Below are 17,170 nucleotides of genomic sequence, written 5' to 3' on the forward strand. Positions count from 1 at the left end.
AAACCAACACTGAAGGGTACGGATATAGACATAACATGTTTAGATAATAAGTAATCAAACAAATCAAATAATAATAAAAAAAGGTAATCAAAAGTCTTAAGTCCTCTAGTTTTGTATAAAATCATGATGACACTAAGCAAAACTGTTGAGCTACTTTGTTGTACAGATGTTCTAAGTATTTTCACATTACAGTAACTAGCTTTTCACTATATTTATATAAAGTAAAGAGCAAAAGATATCTAGAGGACTACCACCAACTTCCCTCTGTATTTGTTGAATATGGAGCCTAGTCCATCAACGCAAGGTGGATGGCCACATATTAGACAACTATAGTTAAGTGAGTTGGATCCCATTCATTGCTTTAAAAATCCCTTGGACTGATAAGGGAGAAATTAACAGACTTTCCACAACATGAAACTATCATTTATCAGCTATAAAATGGCAGTTTTCCTCTATGTACTTACATTTGCTGCGTCTTCTACAGCTGCAAAAAGAGTAACTAGCAAATGAGAAAAGTACCTGAGACTGATGTCCTGTGAATGATGTGAGCTTCAGCTGATTGACAGTCTACTAACAGATGTTTCAAAAGAAAGAAAGAAAGAAAGAAAGAAAGAAAGAAAGAAAGAAAGAAAGAAAGAGAGAAAGAAATTAAAAAAAAGAAAGAAAAAGAAAGAAAGAAAAAAAAGAAAGAAAAAGAAAGAAAGAAAAAGGCAGACAAATTTAAGTAATGACCTGGTTCAACACTTGATTATATTCTATATTCTGCTTAAAAGTGGGCTATAAAGGTGTCCATTTAATAAGAGAACAGAATTCCTCGCTAGGCGGTATCTGCTCCAATCTTATCTAAATCAGTGAAGCTACATCACTGTAACCTCATTTTGGTGACAAAAGACAGTTTATGCCAGTAATATTGCAAAGATGATTATACTGAAACTGGCAACTTAACATGAACAGTGCTGAAGGCCTTAATATGGAAATCTTCTGTCTTTCAGCATCCACAGTTTTAATTTTGCATTTTGAGGTTTTAATATTCATTAAACTATTCCTTGCCTTATTCTGAGTCATTCTTCAATCTCCTTCCAGCATTCTGTTTCTGATTAATAGTTATTAAGTAGTAACAGCAATCATGGGAAAATTACTATTTTGCCCTGGTAAATTTAGCAGTTCTAATAACTGTTAATATTTCCAGTTACATGTGAACTACAGAACACAAGCTGAAGCAATACTAACCTTTTAAAATTCCTAAAGAATATTGTGTTTCTTTTGCATTTTCATTATGACTGCGAGCTACTATGTTTTCTCAATAGTTTATTTTAATAAAGCTGATATTTCCTTATGTGTGGTGAACAATAAAGCTGATCTTTCTACTGCAGACACAACCTATGCTGTAGAAATAATTAAAGCTGTAATTGTCCAATATGCCAAAAAGAAGGGTAAACTGGATAATCCAAACATCTGCTTTTGTTCACAAATACAATGTAGAGATCCATAAACCCATCCAGGGTAAATGCAGACCACTTAGTATTTAAATTCAAGTTAACTACCTACAAAAAAGGATGTCTATTTTTTTATTAGAATGGTTGGGTTTCAAGGTTTTTAACAATGAGGCTCAGTACATATTTCAGGTGAAACCATGGAAACAGCAGGAGCCATTTTACTCAAAATAGAAATACCACAAATGACCTTGACATTTAAAAGCTGATGCTGCACATTTTCATTTAGATTGTGAACAATGGGCATATTATCACGTGCTCTGCTTCAAAATTGTTCTTGGTCTTCCAAGAAGGAGTATTTGAAAGCTGGGGACTTCTCTCATCTTCCCTTTTTATGGCTGAAAAGTAGGAAAGTAGGAAACATGCAGGAAGACATGACAAATTGTAAATGATGGCAGAGGAGCTTGAGAGAGTGGCAGTCAGAGGAATTCATTTGCACCTGAAGACTAGTTTGAATTCTGTCTGAAGACCCAACATGCCAAACTTCTTCCCTCAGGTATCTGAGTGTGAATGGCTTTTTGCTGTCTACATGAAGAGAGATAACTTTTCTACCTTATATATTTGAACTACACTAAACATTTCAAAATACTGCTGAATTTAAGGATTTCATCTTTTCATGGACTGCTGGACAACATGATTTCTTAGTCTACAACCCCTGCATAAAAACCTAACTTCTACCGTCTTTAAACAGTTTAAATTTCAAAGGTAATTTTGGCTTTTTGCTGTCAAGCCATCCTTCTGGGAGCCATACCTCTCTTCCTGTTCAAATGATATATGTGTTGCTGAAAACTGCTGACCCAAGGCTGGCAGGGGGGCAGGGGCATCAAACTTCTCAGCACAGAGTCCCTTTTAACAGGGCCCTAATGAAAAACACATCTCCCAAGGAGGGCTGTCTGCCACTGCTTGTCCCTCTCCATAGGACCTGCTGCCAGGGACAGGCTCCTCGAGGGGTGGTTAGCACATACACTTTGGCATTGGCACCCTGCGCCCTGGCCCTCGCCAGTGGGGAAGAGTGAGGCAGTGCCATGTTTGAGGGGGACTGATGGTTTGAGACCGTTGGGCTAAGTTCTTTGCTGGCACTAACTTCTTCAGAGGCACTAACTAGAAGTCATGTTTGAGAAGACAGGACTGGCACTCCCAGTTCTCCAGCCTGTTCTCCTTTGAGAAGACTGGGCCATATATTTTTTTCTCCAGGTATTTAGGATCCCACAGATATAGAGTCGAAGATGCTCCTAAGGAGGTTTCAGATGCATGTAGGTTCTTTGTTTCTCGGAAGATAATAAATGGGTTGAAGATGGTAATAACCTCAAGAATAAGTGCCTGGCAATGGAAATTTTACCATTGACTTTTGTGGGGCCAAGGTTTTACTCTTTGACTTTGGACAGCATTTCACCTCTTGAGTGTAGTTAACACTTAAAAAACCCAAGCCCTTGCTGCACTCAGCACTGCCCCCATCTATTAATTCACAGAACACAAACCAATGCATGTCAGTGGGAATTTCTGCTTATACGATGAGCAGTAAAAAGAGTTACACTAGGCACTGTATAAGGAGACAGCTGAAATGTCTACTGCAGCTGGGATCACCTTCTCCAGTGGTTCTACTGCAGTTTGGATGACCTTCTCCGCTGTTTTTATACAGCTCCATTGAATTCAGACCCTTTCTTTCAGTCTTCAGTTCAACTCTTTCCCTTTATTTATTACTAGTATGAGTATAGTCTCTGTGCATGTGCCTGTGTGCACGCATGTGTGCACATAAGTAATAATAGTTTTTACTGCTCTTCTTCACTTTGTTGAGTAATATTTGTACTTCTAAACAAGATTTTTAATACTTAGAGAAGCCCACTAACAGTGCCCTTGAAGCTTTACTTACATTGTCTTGGCCTTATGCTGGGAGCAACTCTTCCTTTAGGTGATGGATAGGAAGCCCATTTTCTGGCATTTCAGATCCAGCAATGTCATGGCATGAAAGACAAAATAATAGCTGCAGGGGCAACAATGACAGACTAAAAACATCAGAGTGAAAATCTGATTTAGAAGCATCATTCTAGGCAGGATTTCCTTTTAACGCTTTTTAGGATTAATTTTACATCACTATTTTATATGTAAAAATAATTTATTTCCATTCACCACAGGTAATGTTGCATAATGAAGGTTAATGCACTGCAGCATTTCTTGTACAAACACAAGCTCTGTCCCTGTGGACCAGAAGGGTTTCTGAGGAGTAGTAAAGGCAGTAAGATGGGGCAAATAAAGGGGCAGTGTTTGCCCCTGCTGAAAACAGGAGCAGAAGTCCCAGAGATGTCCTATGTGACTTAAAGCCTACCGTGAGATCCTTGAGGTCACACTCTGCAGTGTGTCCTTGAGCACTGCACAACACCCAGGTCTTAACAGTCCCTACAAATGTCTAATAATAATGTAACAATTAATACAAAGAATTTTTTTAAATAAGAAAATAGAAGATTATCATCTGGGTGAAAGGAGGGCTATAGTGCCTGGCTTTGGCTGAGTGGACTAGTGCTCTGGGGCACACTTGAGTCAACAGCCTTTACTGCTCAATCCCTAACTTTTTTGCAAGTTGTTTTATTGGTCACAAATATAACAGACAAAATGAAATTTACTTAGTGTGCAGGCCAGGACCATGCTGCTAGCTGGGGTGAATGGAGGAAGGGAGCAGATAAAGCCTCCTCCCTCCACAGTGGAGTGGAAACTGCATTTGCAGAGGAAGGAACTGCAGTGCCTCAGCCCCTCTTGCAATTCCACTTTTGGCAATACCGCTCTCTATTCTAGCCAGTGTTTCTGATTAAAATGTCCCATCTTCCTGCTATGATTTAACCTGCTAACTAAAGGTAAAATGAGAATAGGCCTTCCCCCCAAATGTCACAACAATAAGTATCTTACAATTATCTGTGACCCTAAGCTGAAGAGCTGCACAGACAGGTGACTTAGCTTAGCTGATACAGAATATTATCATTTAAAGAAGCTCTTCAATAGTCACCTTCCTCTTCTTAACAGCAATGAGGCAGCTGGATCACATCTGGAGGCAGCAGTAGAGCATGCAACAAGAGATGGAGGGCAGCAAATTCATTGGAGAAAAAAAGGGGGGTAGCTTGCTTTTCCACCTTTGAGAAGGTATCCTCTCAGTCCAACATATCTCCACCTATCTCTGGTGACACTCAGGAAACACTAGAGGCTCCAAACCCACTGTGTGCAGGACCCATCAGGTCAATGGTCATTGCATCTCTCTGCTGCCTCTCACTTCAGCTCCAGTGCAGTAGGTTTCCCCAGCCCCTGCCCAAATGATGAATACTGGATTAGTCAGTGTTCATCCTCTGCGATCTCAGTCCTATGGGTAGAACAAACCCAATGGCATTTTCCTGAACCCAGGAGAATTGCTTTGTCCTATAACTCAGATGAGAATTCGGGCCACAGACATTAGAGCTCAGGGCAATATCAGGGTAGTTTTCAGCACAGAATGGGAGGCTGAAATAGCTTAAATTTATCATTGGATTTCATATATAAGGCTCCATGCCTGCCATGCCTGAAAGCTTTCTTGGGTCAGCAGCTGCAGAGGCTACCGCTTGCTGAAATAAGCCTTTGGAGTGCCCACAGTAAAAAACATGTTTTCAAGGATAAAAGGTTAATAATGTTTCAGCATATGGTTCCTCTTAGAGCATTTCCTTTGGTTCTTTCTTCAGCCTTATAATAATAAATACATAACTTCAGGATAATTTTTCCTGCATTCCTCTACAAGACCTGCCAGTTTTATTTGAATAGGTACCCTAAGGCTGTAAAGTGTGCCTTTCTGGGCAAAATATTCTTCCTAAAACCCAACAAAACCCAACAAAAATCTCATATCTGGCCTAAATCTGCTTTAAACATTGGTGCGTGTTTACCAGCTGCTCTCCTGCCTACTTTTTTGTATCTCTGCTTTTTACACTGTATTGCTTCAGCCCAGATAATTGCAAATAGCTCACTACATTCCTTTCTGTTTTTCATATTCTAGGTAGAGAATTTGGTTTAAGTGCCGGAGATGTACAGTAGCCCCAAGGCTTTGAAATGGCTTTACCACTCCAGAGGTACAGAGTAGAAGTCTTATGGACTTATCTCAGAGCATAATTCACCTCATCTCAGCAATTTTCTCCCTTTTCAGATCTACTGAAACAGGAGTAAGCTAACCTGTACTGGCAATTGAAGAACGTTTTTAATATTCTCAGATTTATTGAACTGATTATATTAAACCACATTTTAGATGGCAATGTGTTTCACGAGAGTCTATTCTCATCACTCCTTCTTGTGTTATTCCTGTTTTGTGCTACCTTTCTCTATATTAATCAATGTTCATTTACTCTACTGATACTCACTAGTTAAACTTGCTTATGATTTTATTTAAAGGATCTGAATGACATGCACTTTCCCTGGACAAATGCTCTTTCCCTTTGTGTGAAGGCACAAGGGTTGATTCTAGGTGGCACATTGCTGACCCCCATCTGAGATGACTGGCTGGGATGCCACTTTGGAGCACCAATTCAGACACTGGCATGGTCCAGAAAGATGTATTTAATGTGTCTACCTCTAGACACAGAGCAGATTTACTTAGAAGCTAGCTACGTAATTGTTTTTTTTTCTTGCTCTCTGTTTAATGGTGCATTGTATATTTTGTGGGGTTTTGTTTTGTACTAAACCCCCTACACTTTGCCGTTAGTGAAATTTGTGATCACACTGTGGCCCACAGTAGACTGAAAGTCTATCACATTATGGTAACTGGGATTGGGGGATGATGACCCAGGAGTTCCCAGACATTTTTATATTCCTGTGTACTGACTTTCGGAGAGGATATTTTTACTTGGTGGAATTCTTCCATGTTTCTTCTATTGTGGCGCTGGTATTTTGTGATTTGGCCAGTGTGTTTCCCCTGAGAGAAACTACTGATCAGGTGGGGGGAAAAAAAAATGAGCAAATGTTCTATTTTAATACGGAATTTTGAATTTGGATATAGGCAAAGAATTTAAACCGATTCAAACTGTTATGTCAAAGTATTTTGAGTTTGTCACAACATTTAAAACTAGCACACTTAAAGGCATATAAGTGTAGAGGGGAGAATAATGTTTAAGGATGGTTAAGGTCATACTGCATATATTAATCAAATATAAATGCATTAGCTTATACATGAATACAGAACTCTTGCCAAAAGGCTGCTGAAAGGTGACATTGAAACAAAGCAGCAGATGCTGAGAAACGAGGTCTGTGAATGAGAGAGACGGAAATTTGGTTTAGTCTTTTTTCATAGCTTTGATCCTGGGTTCAAAGGATGCTTCCCCAGTTTCAGATGAATACTTGTATCATTTTAAAAGCAGGAAGTAGTAGAGGAACTGGGACTTTCAGGGAAAAAATGTGAACAGAAAGAATGAAATGGCACAGAAAGGCACAACACAAATCCTGTCCTCCTCTCCCATGTAGACTGTGTGAGTATAACATGTCTCCTTAATGCCTGATACCGCTGTGGCAGTAGGAAAAAACCAGGCTTAAAACCAGAGTTATAGATCTTAGGAAACAATTATAGGCACTAAATGTGCCTTTGCATTCAAGGCATATACCATATCTCATTTTATTGCTGCTAGGCTACCACAGTCCTCTATACATTTCTAACAAAGTATCCTGCTGTTTTAATAATCTGGTACATCTTACCTGTAAATAACTTGGGAAAAAGGCATCTTTGATGATTAGCTGGTGGATGATCTGCTTTTAGATATTCCTTGCTCCAGGCTAGAGTGCAGTGCTTCCAGCACTGTGCTGCAAGGATGAGCTGTGGCTTAGAGCTGCCCAGAGTCTTGGCACACTGTGGTGCTCGAGTGAGGGGCTCTAGTCCAGCTCCAGAGTGGTGGCAAGGGCCTGCTCCTCAGCACAGGGATGGAGGAAGCCCTCACGGCTCTCCTCTTGACTTGAGAGACTGTCCATACGTAGGTCCTGTGCTGACTCTGAAAGCTTCCTGTATCCTCCCCCTTCCCTCCACCCCACTAGACAAATACTTAGCACAGTCTGACATGTTGCAGGATTGGAAATTAGAGCCCCTACTCCTCGTATGTCACTTAACATTTATCAATATGACCTCCAGAGGTTAATGGTATGTAGCAGAAGAAAACATGCTTTAGTTTCTCCTTGTTTCTTCCATGCTTTCTCTTCTAGTTTTTTTAAACTTTTATTTTATTCTTTATACTCCTTATGTATAAAAAAACCTGGGACTTTTTACACCTAAATTTATTTTTCGAAATGAAGAGTTTTTCTGTGTGTACTTACACAGAAGACAGACATAAATAACTGAGAGTCAGTCCCACTTTTAAGATGCCGAACTAGCTTTTTCAGACACACACACTTAAACACTGGGCTTTTGCTTGAGAAGGAAAGTCTAATTTTGAACACACTGTTAAGATTATCCCAAGTAGATTCACTATAACTTACCTCCTGAGACTTGGCATCTTCTAGAATAAAAGAGTAAGCCCTACAGAACCACCACTATGCCTAATATAGGTGTCAGGGGCTTTACCCTGCTACTAGGCACTCAAATTGTAGCCTATGTTTATAGGCAGGGTGCCAGATTCAGCCCTGCAATGGATAAAGCATGTCAGAGCCTTCCCTGTGCTACCCTTTGCAGGTAGCCTTACCACCTGCTGCTTCTGACTGGCCCCCCTGGACTGATGCGAGCCCAGCTCACTCCGCTCCGTGCCTGATGATCACTGGACAGCCAACTGAACCCATCGCTCCCACTGCCCTGGCCCCGCTGCAGATCGTGGGGCTGCTCTCTGGATGGGAGGGCATGGCACAGCGCAGACTATAATGTGGAAGAATGACGTCAGTGTGAAAAGGTAGCCCTTTCTTCTCTGACATCAGTTTTAATGCTGATAGCTGTTGCCCCTAAGTTCAACCATTGTTTCCGAGTCTATCTTTCTCTTTTCCTCCTTTCCCCTGTTGCTTTGCACCTCCATGGCATTCATGGTTTATTTCATTCATGAAACTGTAACTAGCTCTTCTCTGGAGACCGACCAACATTAAGGTGGATTTATCTGAACAGTATCTGATTATGGTTAACCTCATTTCTTGTACTAAATGAGCTCTTTAGTTTAGGATCTGCTGTTATAAGTGCTCTCTCTGACATCCCAAATAAAAATAATAAGCTGCTCTCTCCCAGCAGTGAGTTGCCCCCGGGAGTTCATTAGGATGCTAACTTGGTGAGGGTCCCTGAGGAGTGAAGTTACTTGTCCTTTCGCTTTATGTTTCCCAGTGCTCACGCTCTGGGAAGACCTAAAGCCCATTAGCCTCCTAATGCACATCCTGTTTTGCTTACTGCTTTATTAATATGGGGCTGGGAATGAAGAGCAGATGTTGCCCAAAAATGGCAGCAGTGTGAGGGAAAAGGGGAAGGAGGACAAGTGTGTTGATTTATTGCGTTTGTGGCATAGCATCAAGTGGAAAACCTGGCTGGAAATGTGGAACACTGAAGGAAAAGCAGAGCCATCAACTCACACCACACTTCAGCCAAGTTCTCTCTCCTCATGGCCTGGAATAGACCAAGCTGAGGCACCTTGTTGGGTGTCAGCAGTAACCTGGACTAGTGAGGACATGTAAAGCCCCAAATCCATCACAACTGAAGTCTGACCTTAAAAAGATGGCATCTTTGTAGCTCTGTTACCTTCCTTTCTGAAACTGAAACAGCTCACAAGACCAAGCCAACCTGGGTTAAGGTACTGTTCTTCCCCTCTGCTGATGGTTACCATCTCTCTGCCAGGAGGTTATGGCCCTCAAAGAACAGCAGCCAAGAGTGCTATGCAAGCACTCACCACCACAGAGTGGGCAGTCCAGGTGGGAAGGAGTTTGTCAGCTGGGAACTTGGGAACTGGTAAGATGAAGAGCCTGTCTTTCACTAAAACAAATAAATCAAAAGTAGAATGACAGCCCATGTCCTTAATCTAGCTAAATGGGAACTATGTTCTTTTGCAGTTGCAGCCATAAACAGACTGTTCTGCAACACCGATTGCTTTGTGCTTGAGGAATACCATATAAATTTACTACTGTAAAATTTAAAATAAGGAAGTTTGCATAATAAGTCTTACACATTTATGTTTTATTGTGAACTTGGATACCATTGTGACACCTTCTGTAATCAACTTGTGAAGAGAGTGATACTGATTTCCCATTCATCACTTAGCACTGGATTCTCATACCCACTGCAGACTAGAAATACTCTCTTTGCTCAGCTAACCTCTTATTTAAGCATTCAGAGCCAAAAGCAGGGAAGTCAGGCATTTTGGCAGCTGTAGTCAGCTGAAGTAACTTCCTAAAACAAACATCTTCACCGAGCCCTACAGCCAATTTTGTCTCTTGATAGGTTTGCCACTGTGAGAAGAGCTGGAATTGCACCCGTTTGCAGGCTGTACTGTTTGCAACTGCTGCGAAGGCTGGGAATGCTGTACCCTTATATCTCCCCATGGGATTGAAGATTGGAGAATGCTTTTGTGATATTTACTGTTATTCTGCCATCTCATGAAAATTACTGTTGGGTTTATACAATAATGGCTAGGAATCCTGGTCACAGAACAAGATCCTAAAGCTGATGTATAAACCACAGAATCATAGAATCATTTAGGTTGGAAAAGACCTTTAAGATCATTGAGTCCAACCATTAACACTGCCAAGTCCACCACTAAACCATGTCCCTAAGCGCTACATCTACGCGTCTTTTAAATACCTCCAGGGATACAGCATGAACGAACCTGTACGAATGGTGGCCCTTCAGAGCTGGGCATGGAGATCTGTGCCACTTAGGGGCAGACTCTTGGGACATCTCTCAGCTGCAAAAGAAATTGCCCTAGCAGTTAAAGACTCCGGTGGAATGATGGACCCCATTAACCCTTCCCCGTCTTTGGTTCCAGTCTGAGTCTCCTTTAGTACTGCTGCTAATGACCCCGACCTTGGCCAGCATGGTGAGCTCACACTAGGTGTTGTGACCAGGAGGGACCTCTTGTGTGCCTTGTCTCCTTCCTTTCAGGCTCTGGATACTCCGGTACTTGGCCACCTGGGCACACTGCTGGCTCACGTTCAGCCGGCTGTCGACCAGCACCCCCAGGTCCTTTTCCTCTGGGCAGCTTCCCAGCCGCTCTGCCCCAGCCTGTAGCGCTGTGTGGGGTTGGTGTGACCCAAGAGCAGGACCCGGCGCTGGGGTGCCATACACATGGTGTGTAAGGCTTACAAAATGCAGTTATTGGTTCACGTACTAGTTCAACTGCAATGCAGTTACTGAAGTTTAATGGGTTACTGCCTGCCAGCTGAATTACACATATTATCTCAGGGATGGCTCAGTGAAATGACCGAGATGAATTAAGAGCTTGCCCTTTCTGAAATGGGCTATCCTCTCTTCCTCTTCCCCCATGGACTGTCGCAGCACTCTCTAGACTTTCAAACTGCAACAAGGTCTTTTACCATCTCACACCAGCATACTCTTCACTCCAGTCCCTCTGCTGCCTTCTCCTGGTCTCACTTCATCCAGGGTGTGTGATCTCCTCTTGCTTCTTCCTCAGCTGCTCCCTCTTCATTGGCTCTCAACCACTTAACAGAACCAGCCACACCTGCCCCTTATCTACATCGACCAACCCGCAGCCCCTGAAGGCAGCCCACAGCTGTATATTATCAATGTTAATTAACCCAGCTTCATTCTTCTACAATGGACCTCCCCTCTTCCTTCCCCCCCCCCCCCCCCCCCAAGTTCTTGTGCTCCCATCTTTGAAGAAGTGATCCAACTCATAAACCCAGAAGAAAAAGTTTCTTTCCCTTGGATTGGTTTCCTGCCATCTCAGGGAGCAGAATGAGCTTACTAAGGGTTGAGCTTGAGTGCCAGAGCCAGCATGAAGGAAGCTGTGGCCATGAGGGGCTGATAGTGGAAGAGAAACAAGAGGAGAGAAGCTGCAGTAAAAAAAAGCTGTGGGATGATGAAACAGAAGAAGCCGTGTTAGGGACCCTATATAGAAAGAATCATTGATATGAGTTTTTTCAAGAATCCTTGAAAACCTATCTGAATTGAAGAGAATACTAAAGCTACAGGCCTAGACCAACCACTGAACTTGGGGGTACCTTACTGACAGGAGAAATGTGGTGAAAGCCTAGGAAAAAAAAAGTATTCTTTTGGCTGTGTTGAATTTGAGCTGTTTGAGTGCTAAGCGAGTATAAAAAAGTATCAAGCATAAGCTTGGCAAAAATTGAAAATGGTGTCATATGAAACCACCTTATTGATCAAGATTATAAATAAGCAAACAAATGTGGTGAGCCAGTCTATCCTGCCAGAGAAGCACAGGCTATCCAGAAATGTATATTAGAATATTAATACTTTGTTGTATTCCTTAGTGTTATTTTATGTTAAAACTTGAGGCAAAAAAAGGAATACCTCATCGGTTCACCCTCTATCAAGCCACAACAAATTTAGTGATTTGCAGGACTTCCTAGGTTGATCTTAGTACTAGAGCTGTAAAAACTGAGATTGAGAGGAAAACTAAGCAATGCAATCCAAGACACTACATAAACTGAGGGAAGGTATTAAGAGGAAACTCTATGAGATGTAAACTCCAAACTGCTTTTCCAGGTTTTGTGCATGTTTCCTACTTTTGGAGATGATTTACATTGGAGACAAGACCCTGGACAAAAGGAAGCATCAGGTGGCTGTTTTCTGTTTTGCTAAAATCCAATAAAATACCAATAGCCCCTTTGTTCTTCTCGTTTTTCAGCAGACGCTGTGATCGCGGTCTCGCTTCCGAGTATTTCCCTACCCTTTATTTTTTAACACAGCGCGATGCAACAACACGGAGTTCCCCAAACGCCGCCCGGGGCCGACATCCGAGCCCGCACCTCGCGGGGCGCCCCGCCGGCTCTGGGCCACGGCCGCGTAGCTGCGGCACCGGGCAGCCCCGCACCGCCTGCCCCGCCGCCGGGCTCGCCCTCCCGCAGGGGCTCCGCGCGCTGTTGCGGGGCGGTATCTCGGCTGACGGCGGGCCGCCGCTCTGCCCTGCCGCTCCAGGTCGCGGGGCCCCGGGTCCCTGCTCAGCGGCGAGGGCAGGTCGGGGGGGACGCGAGCGCCCGGGCCGGCCCGGCCCGCAGGCGGCAGCGGGCGCGCCTGCGCTCCGCCGCGCCGCCCGGGGAGGCGGAGGCGGCCGAGGGGGACCTGGGGCTCGGTGACAGGCGGGGCGGGAGCGCCGGGCCCGGCTGGCTGCCCGGCTCGGCCGCCCCCCCGCGCCCGCCCGCACGGTGAGTAGCCCCGTCTTTCTTCTCCGCGGCGGCCGGGAGGAGGGAGCGCGGTGCGCCCCGCCGGCTCCCGCACCCCGCCCGCTGCCCACCCCCGCGGGTGGGGGAGAGCCGCCGCTGGGGTGCGGCTGCCCGGGCTGCCGCTACCCCGCCACCGCCCGCCCCGCCGCGCACCGAGAAGGCGCAGGGGAGACAAAAGCGGACAAAGGAGGCGAAACGCTGGTCTCGCAGCCGGGGTAGGCAGGGCCGGGCGTCACTCGTCGCTCGGCCGTCCCGCGTCTCCGCGGGCGCGGGGGGCACCCGGGCGAGCTGGGGCGGCCAGGGCGGCCCCGCGGTGCCGGCTCCCGGTGTGCCCGCCGCCTGGCATCGGCTTTGTTACTCGCTCCTCCGCCCGCCGCGGCTCCCCGGGTCGGCGAGTTGTAGCGGGGTGTTTATTTCAGCGTGTTTATTTTTAGGCTGGAAAATAAAAGGCTCGGCACGGCGACCTTTGGCTGCCGCATCCGGCGCCAAATAGTAGGGTCGCCCTCTGGCCGGGGCCACGGACGCGCGTGTCCGCTCCTGCTCTTGGGTAAATCCACGTGCTGTCCCCAAGGACGCGGTCCCCGGGGGGCTGCCGCGGTCCCCCCCGCCGCGGGGCCGGCGAGCGCTGCCCGAAGCTCAGGGCAGACGCCAGGGTCGGGCGGGCAGAAGCCGGGGCGGCGGGGAGGGGGGCGCTGGGGCCGGCGCCGCCGGGAGGGGGGCGCTGGGGCCGGCGCCGCTGACCTCCCGTGCTTGCTCTCTGCCCCCGCAGATCGGCAGCAACCCCCCGGAGCTCTGTCACCGGCGTCGGCGGCGCGGAGAGAGGAGGATGCGGGCGGCGGAGCGGCGGCGGCGGGCGGCGCTCCCCCGCGGCGGGCGGGCTGGCCGCGGGGCCCCGGCGGGCGGCTGCTGAGCGCGGCGCCGCGGGCATGCGGCGGCGGGGAGCGGGAGCCGCCGGCAACGGGGGCGGCCCGGCGGGCGGGCGGCCCCTTGAGCGAGACAGAGGGAGGATGGAGTCACAAAGGACTTGGGCTGACACGTGCGGCGGGGCGGCCGGCGGCCGCGGCTAGGGCCACCCCCCTCCCCTCCCTCCTCCCCTCCCCGCTATGCTGCGCTCCCGCCGGGCCCCTCAGCGCGCTCGACGCACGGCGGCGATGGAGCCGGCCGGGCTCCTCTGAGGCCGCGGCCGGACCCAGCATGGCCTCTGCGCGGACCCCGGCGCCGCGGCGCCCCGGGGCGGAGCGGCCGGCGGCGGCGGGGGGCCGGGCGGAGGCGCCGCGCTGCCGCAGCCTGCCCGCGCTCGGCGGGGCGGCGCCGCGGGGCCGCGGGGCCGCGCTCGGCTCCCCCCTGGCGGCCGGGGGGGGCGGCGGCGGCGGCGCCCCGCCGAGCCCCGCTGCGGGACCGGCTCCCGGGGCCGCGCGGGGCGGAGGCGCCGCCGCCGGGGCTGCCCAGCCTGCTGAGGCCGGCGCCGGCGGGAGCTTCCCCTGGGGGCCGGAGCGCGGGCAGCCCGCGGCGCCCGGCCGGGGGGTGTCCCCGGTCCCGCCGCCGCCGCTCCTGGCGGGCCCCCCGGGCAGAGCGTGCCTGCGGGCCGTGCTGGCGGACTCGCGCTTCTTCCTGGTGTGCATGTGCTTCCTGACCTTCATCCAGTCCCTCATGGTCTCCGGCTACCTGAGCAGCGTCATCACCACCATCGAGCGGAGATACAGCCTCAAGAGCTCGGAGTCGGGGCTGCTGGTCAGCTGCTTCGACATCGGGAGCCTGGTGGTGGTGGTCTTCATCAGCTACTTCGGGGGGCGCGGACGGAGGCCGCTCTGGCTGGCTGTAGGGGGGTTTTTCATCGCCCTGGGGGCCGCGCTCTTCTCCTTACCTCATTTCATCTCTCCGCCGTACCAGATCCAGGAATTGAACTCCTCTGTCAGTAACGAGGGCTTGTGCGTGACTGGCAATGGCACCGCCAAAGAGCAGTGGGACTCGCCGGCCTGTGTCAAGGACTCCGTCGGGAACGACCACTCTCTCTATGTAGCTTTATTCATTTGTGCCCAAATTCTTATTGGCATGGGCTCGACACCCATCTATACCTTGGGACCAACGTACTTAGATGACAATGTCAAGAAGGAAAACGCCTCGCTTTACCTAGGTAAGGCATCTGAGTACTGGGGTGCTTTGAAGGCAGAACCCCAGATCTCTCTGAGGGACCAGTTACAGGCACTTCTGCCCTGTTCCTTCTGAACGTCACCTGTGCTAAGCTTCCCTTCCAAAGTGAACTTTTGAAGTAAAATTGCCATGCTTTTCTATTTTAAAAGCTTTTGCGGAGTGGTGAAGAGCAGTGATGGGGGAGGTGGATGCAGGGTGGGTGAGGGCGGCCGTATTCACACCCTCCTGCACGGGGAATGGGACAGCAGGGAAGCCCAGCTTCTCTGACACCTTTCAGCACTTGGCATTAGCTGGTGACTTTTTCAGAAAGCAATGTTAGAGTTCCCCTTGCCCCTTCAGGCTTCTTTTTGCTAATACACAAGCAATGCATTTCTAAATCTTGGTCAACATGCCTTTAGCTTAGAGTCTCTGTCTATAATGTTACTGCTTTATAAGCACTTTGAGAGATTTTGGCGTGCTTTGTTTTACTTTTCCAGCGTTCATTAATCTTTAACTAGCAATGAATTTTGGGTGGCATTGATAAATCATCCGGCAACTCAGAAGGAGTTAAAAAACTGTTGATAAAACAGCGAGTAAAACCTTCAGGGAGGGTTAAGAGCTCCGTTATGGGACCTCAAGGGACACAACAAAACAGGAGTCCGATCTGGCACCTGGCTTTTGGCAGGTACAGACAGGTCTTCCTGATGGTCATTATGGGAGAAAGGGAATGCTCAGGTAACTGGGTGCTAAACTTTTTTGAACGTGATAACGAACATCGTACATTCTTGATAGTTTGTGTAATGTGTAAGAAGACTGACTGTTCTCTGACTTTGTGTTAATATCTTACATGATTCTGTGAGAAATGAACCTTGCGTACTCCTTCAAATTCTTTTCAAATAAGGAGAGGCACTTACGGGTCCAAGAGAGTGCCAAGGGGTTTTGGATGCTCGGCATTACCATTTGCAGTTCAATTTATTTCGGCTTTATGATAACCATGGAGGTAATCATTCCATGTAAAATCGATGTGCGTGAAAGGAATACACTCAGGGTGTGGGTGTAATTACTTTATTAAGCAAAAGTAGTGAGCCGGATCAGTATTTTTATTTCTTTTCCCCTGTTCTTCAGCAATTTGACTGTTCCCTGAACTGTTTTAAAGCCAGGCACAGTCTGTGTGCAGTGTCTTTAGAAAGCCTGAGACGCTGCTGGTTTTTGGAAGGAGGGAGAGGTATTATCTGTGGTTTTTCTGTTGTTTTCACAGTGTTGCTAATCTTCCTGATGAAATATTTGGCAAAGTTTTCCCTCTTTTCCTCCCCTCTGAGAAAGGCTAACTGGTATGGAAATTTAGATTAACCTGGAATCGGCTTTATGGGCAGTATGAAAAAGCAAAGCATCTTGTTACTGAGGTTAGTAATTGTAGTTTGGTGCAGCAGAGAGCAGGCTGAAACTTTTGCAGACAGATGATTTCATACACACCTCAACAACACAGAAAGCAAGGAGATGGAAAGGCTGCAGGTGAGGAATGAAAGGTAAAAGAGATGAACAGTGCAAGAGGAGGAGGAAGCCTTCACCAAAGAGTCAGCAGCTGGAAATCCTTACTGTGCAGGAGAAAGGATGCCTACCCCTGAAGCACTTCTAGTACAGGAAATTGTAATCAAGTGACTCGGGTAACTTAATTGCGGCAAAGATCAGACTTAAAGTTAACAAAGGTAAAGGACACCAGCAGCTGTTGGAGGATTGTATGTGACCCTTCAGCACCTGCTGGGCACTGAAGGCAGCTTTGATCTATACTGGGAGTACCCTCATAGAGTTGAAGTTCATATGTAGTGACTCAAAAGAGTAAAGAGGAGGTACTCAGCTACAGCGTACATGAAAAATTCATGCCTGCGATCTGATTGTGTCCACAGGGAGAAGAATTAAAATAAACACAAATCATGTTTAACAGCGAGTAAAATGTGCCGTCACCTCCTTCCAGTCCTTAAGCTACTCAGGGCTAGAAACAATGTTGCTTCCCATTGAAAATCTTGGTATTATCTTTTTTAAGTAGTGTAGAATTCTGAGGAAACTTTTAACTTGTTCAGGTTTGAATATTTACCTCTCTTTAGACTTAGGCCAATGACTCTTTGAGAGGCAGGAGTTAAATCTGAGTTCCATGGGGAAAAAAGGAAAAGAGAATTGTTTGGCATGTTGATGTGAGCCAACATGTTTTTCTGGAGCTTCTCAGTGGTTTGGAATGTTTCATGTCGTCG

The 17,170-nt window shown here is 47.1% G+C and overlaps 1 protein-coding gene across 1 annotated transcript in view; it reads left to right on the forward strand.

The window, feature by feature from the left end:
• The window catches only part of SLCO5A1 (solute carrier organic anion transporter family member 5A1), a 95,130-nt gene continuing 77,960 nt past the window's right edge, over positions 1 to 17,170 (forward strand). The window contains exons 1-3 of the mRNA XM_080378669.1: positions 1 to 12,776; positions 13,229 to 13,341; positions 13,564 to 14,928. Coding sequence (XP_080234795.1) covers positions 12,325 to 12,776; positions 13,229 to 13,341; positions 13,564 to 14,928 — 1,930 coding nt within the window. The 5' untranslated portion in view covers positions 1 to 12,324. The remainder of the gene's footprint in view (positions 12,777 to 13,228; positions 13,342 to 13,563; positions 14,929 to 17,170) is intronic.

This window comes from Falco punctatus (assembly GCF_963210335.1).
Source record: "Falco punctatus genome assembly, chromosome: 3".
NCBI classification, from domain to species: domain Eukaryota; kingdom Metazoa; phylum Chordata; class Aves; order Falconiformes; family Falconidae; genus Falco; species Falco punctatus.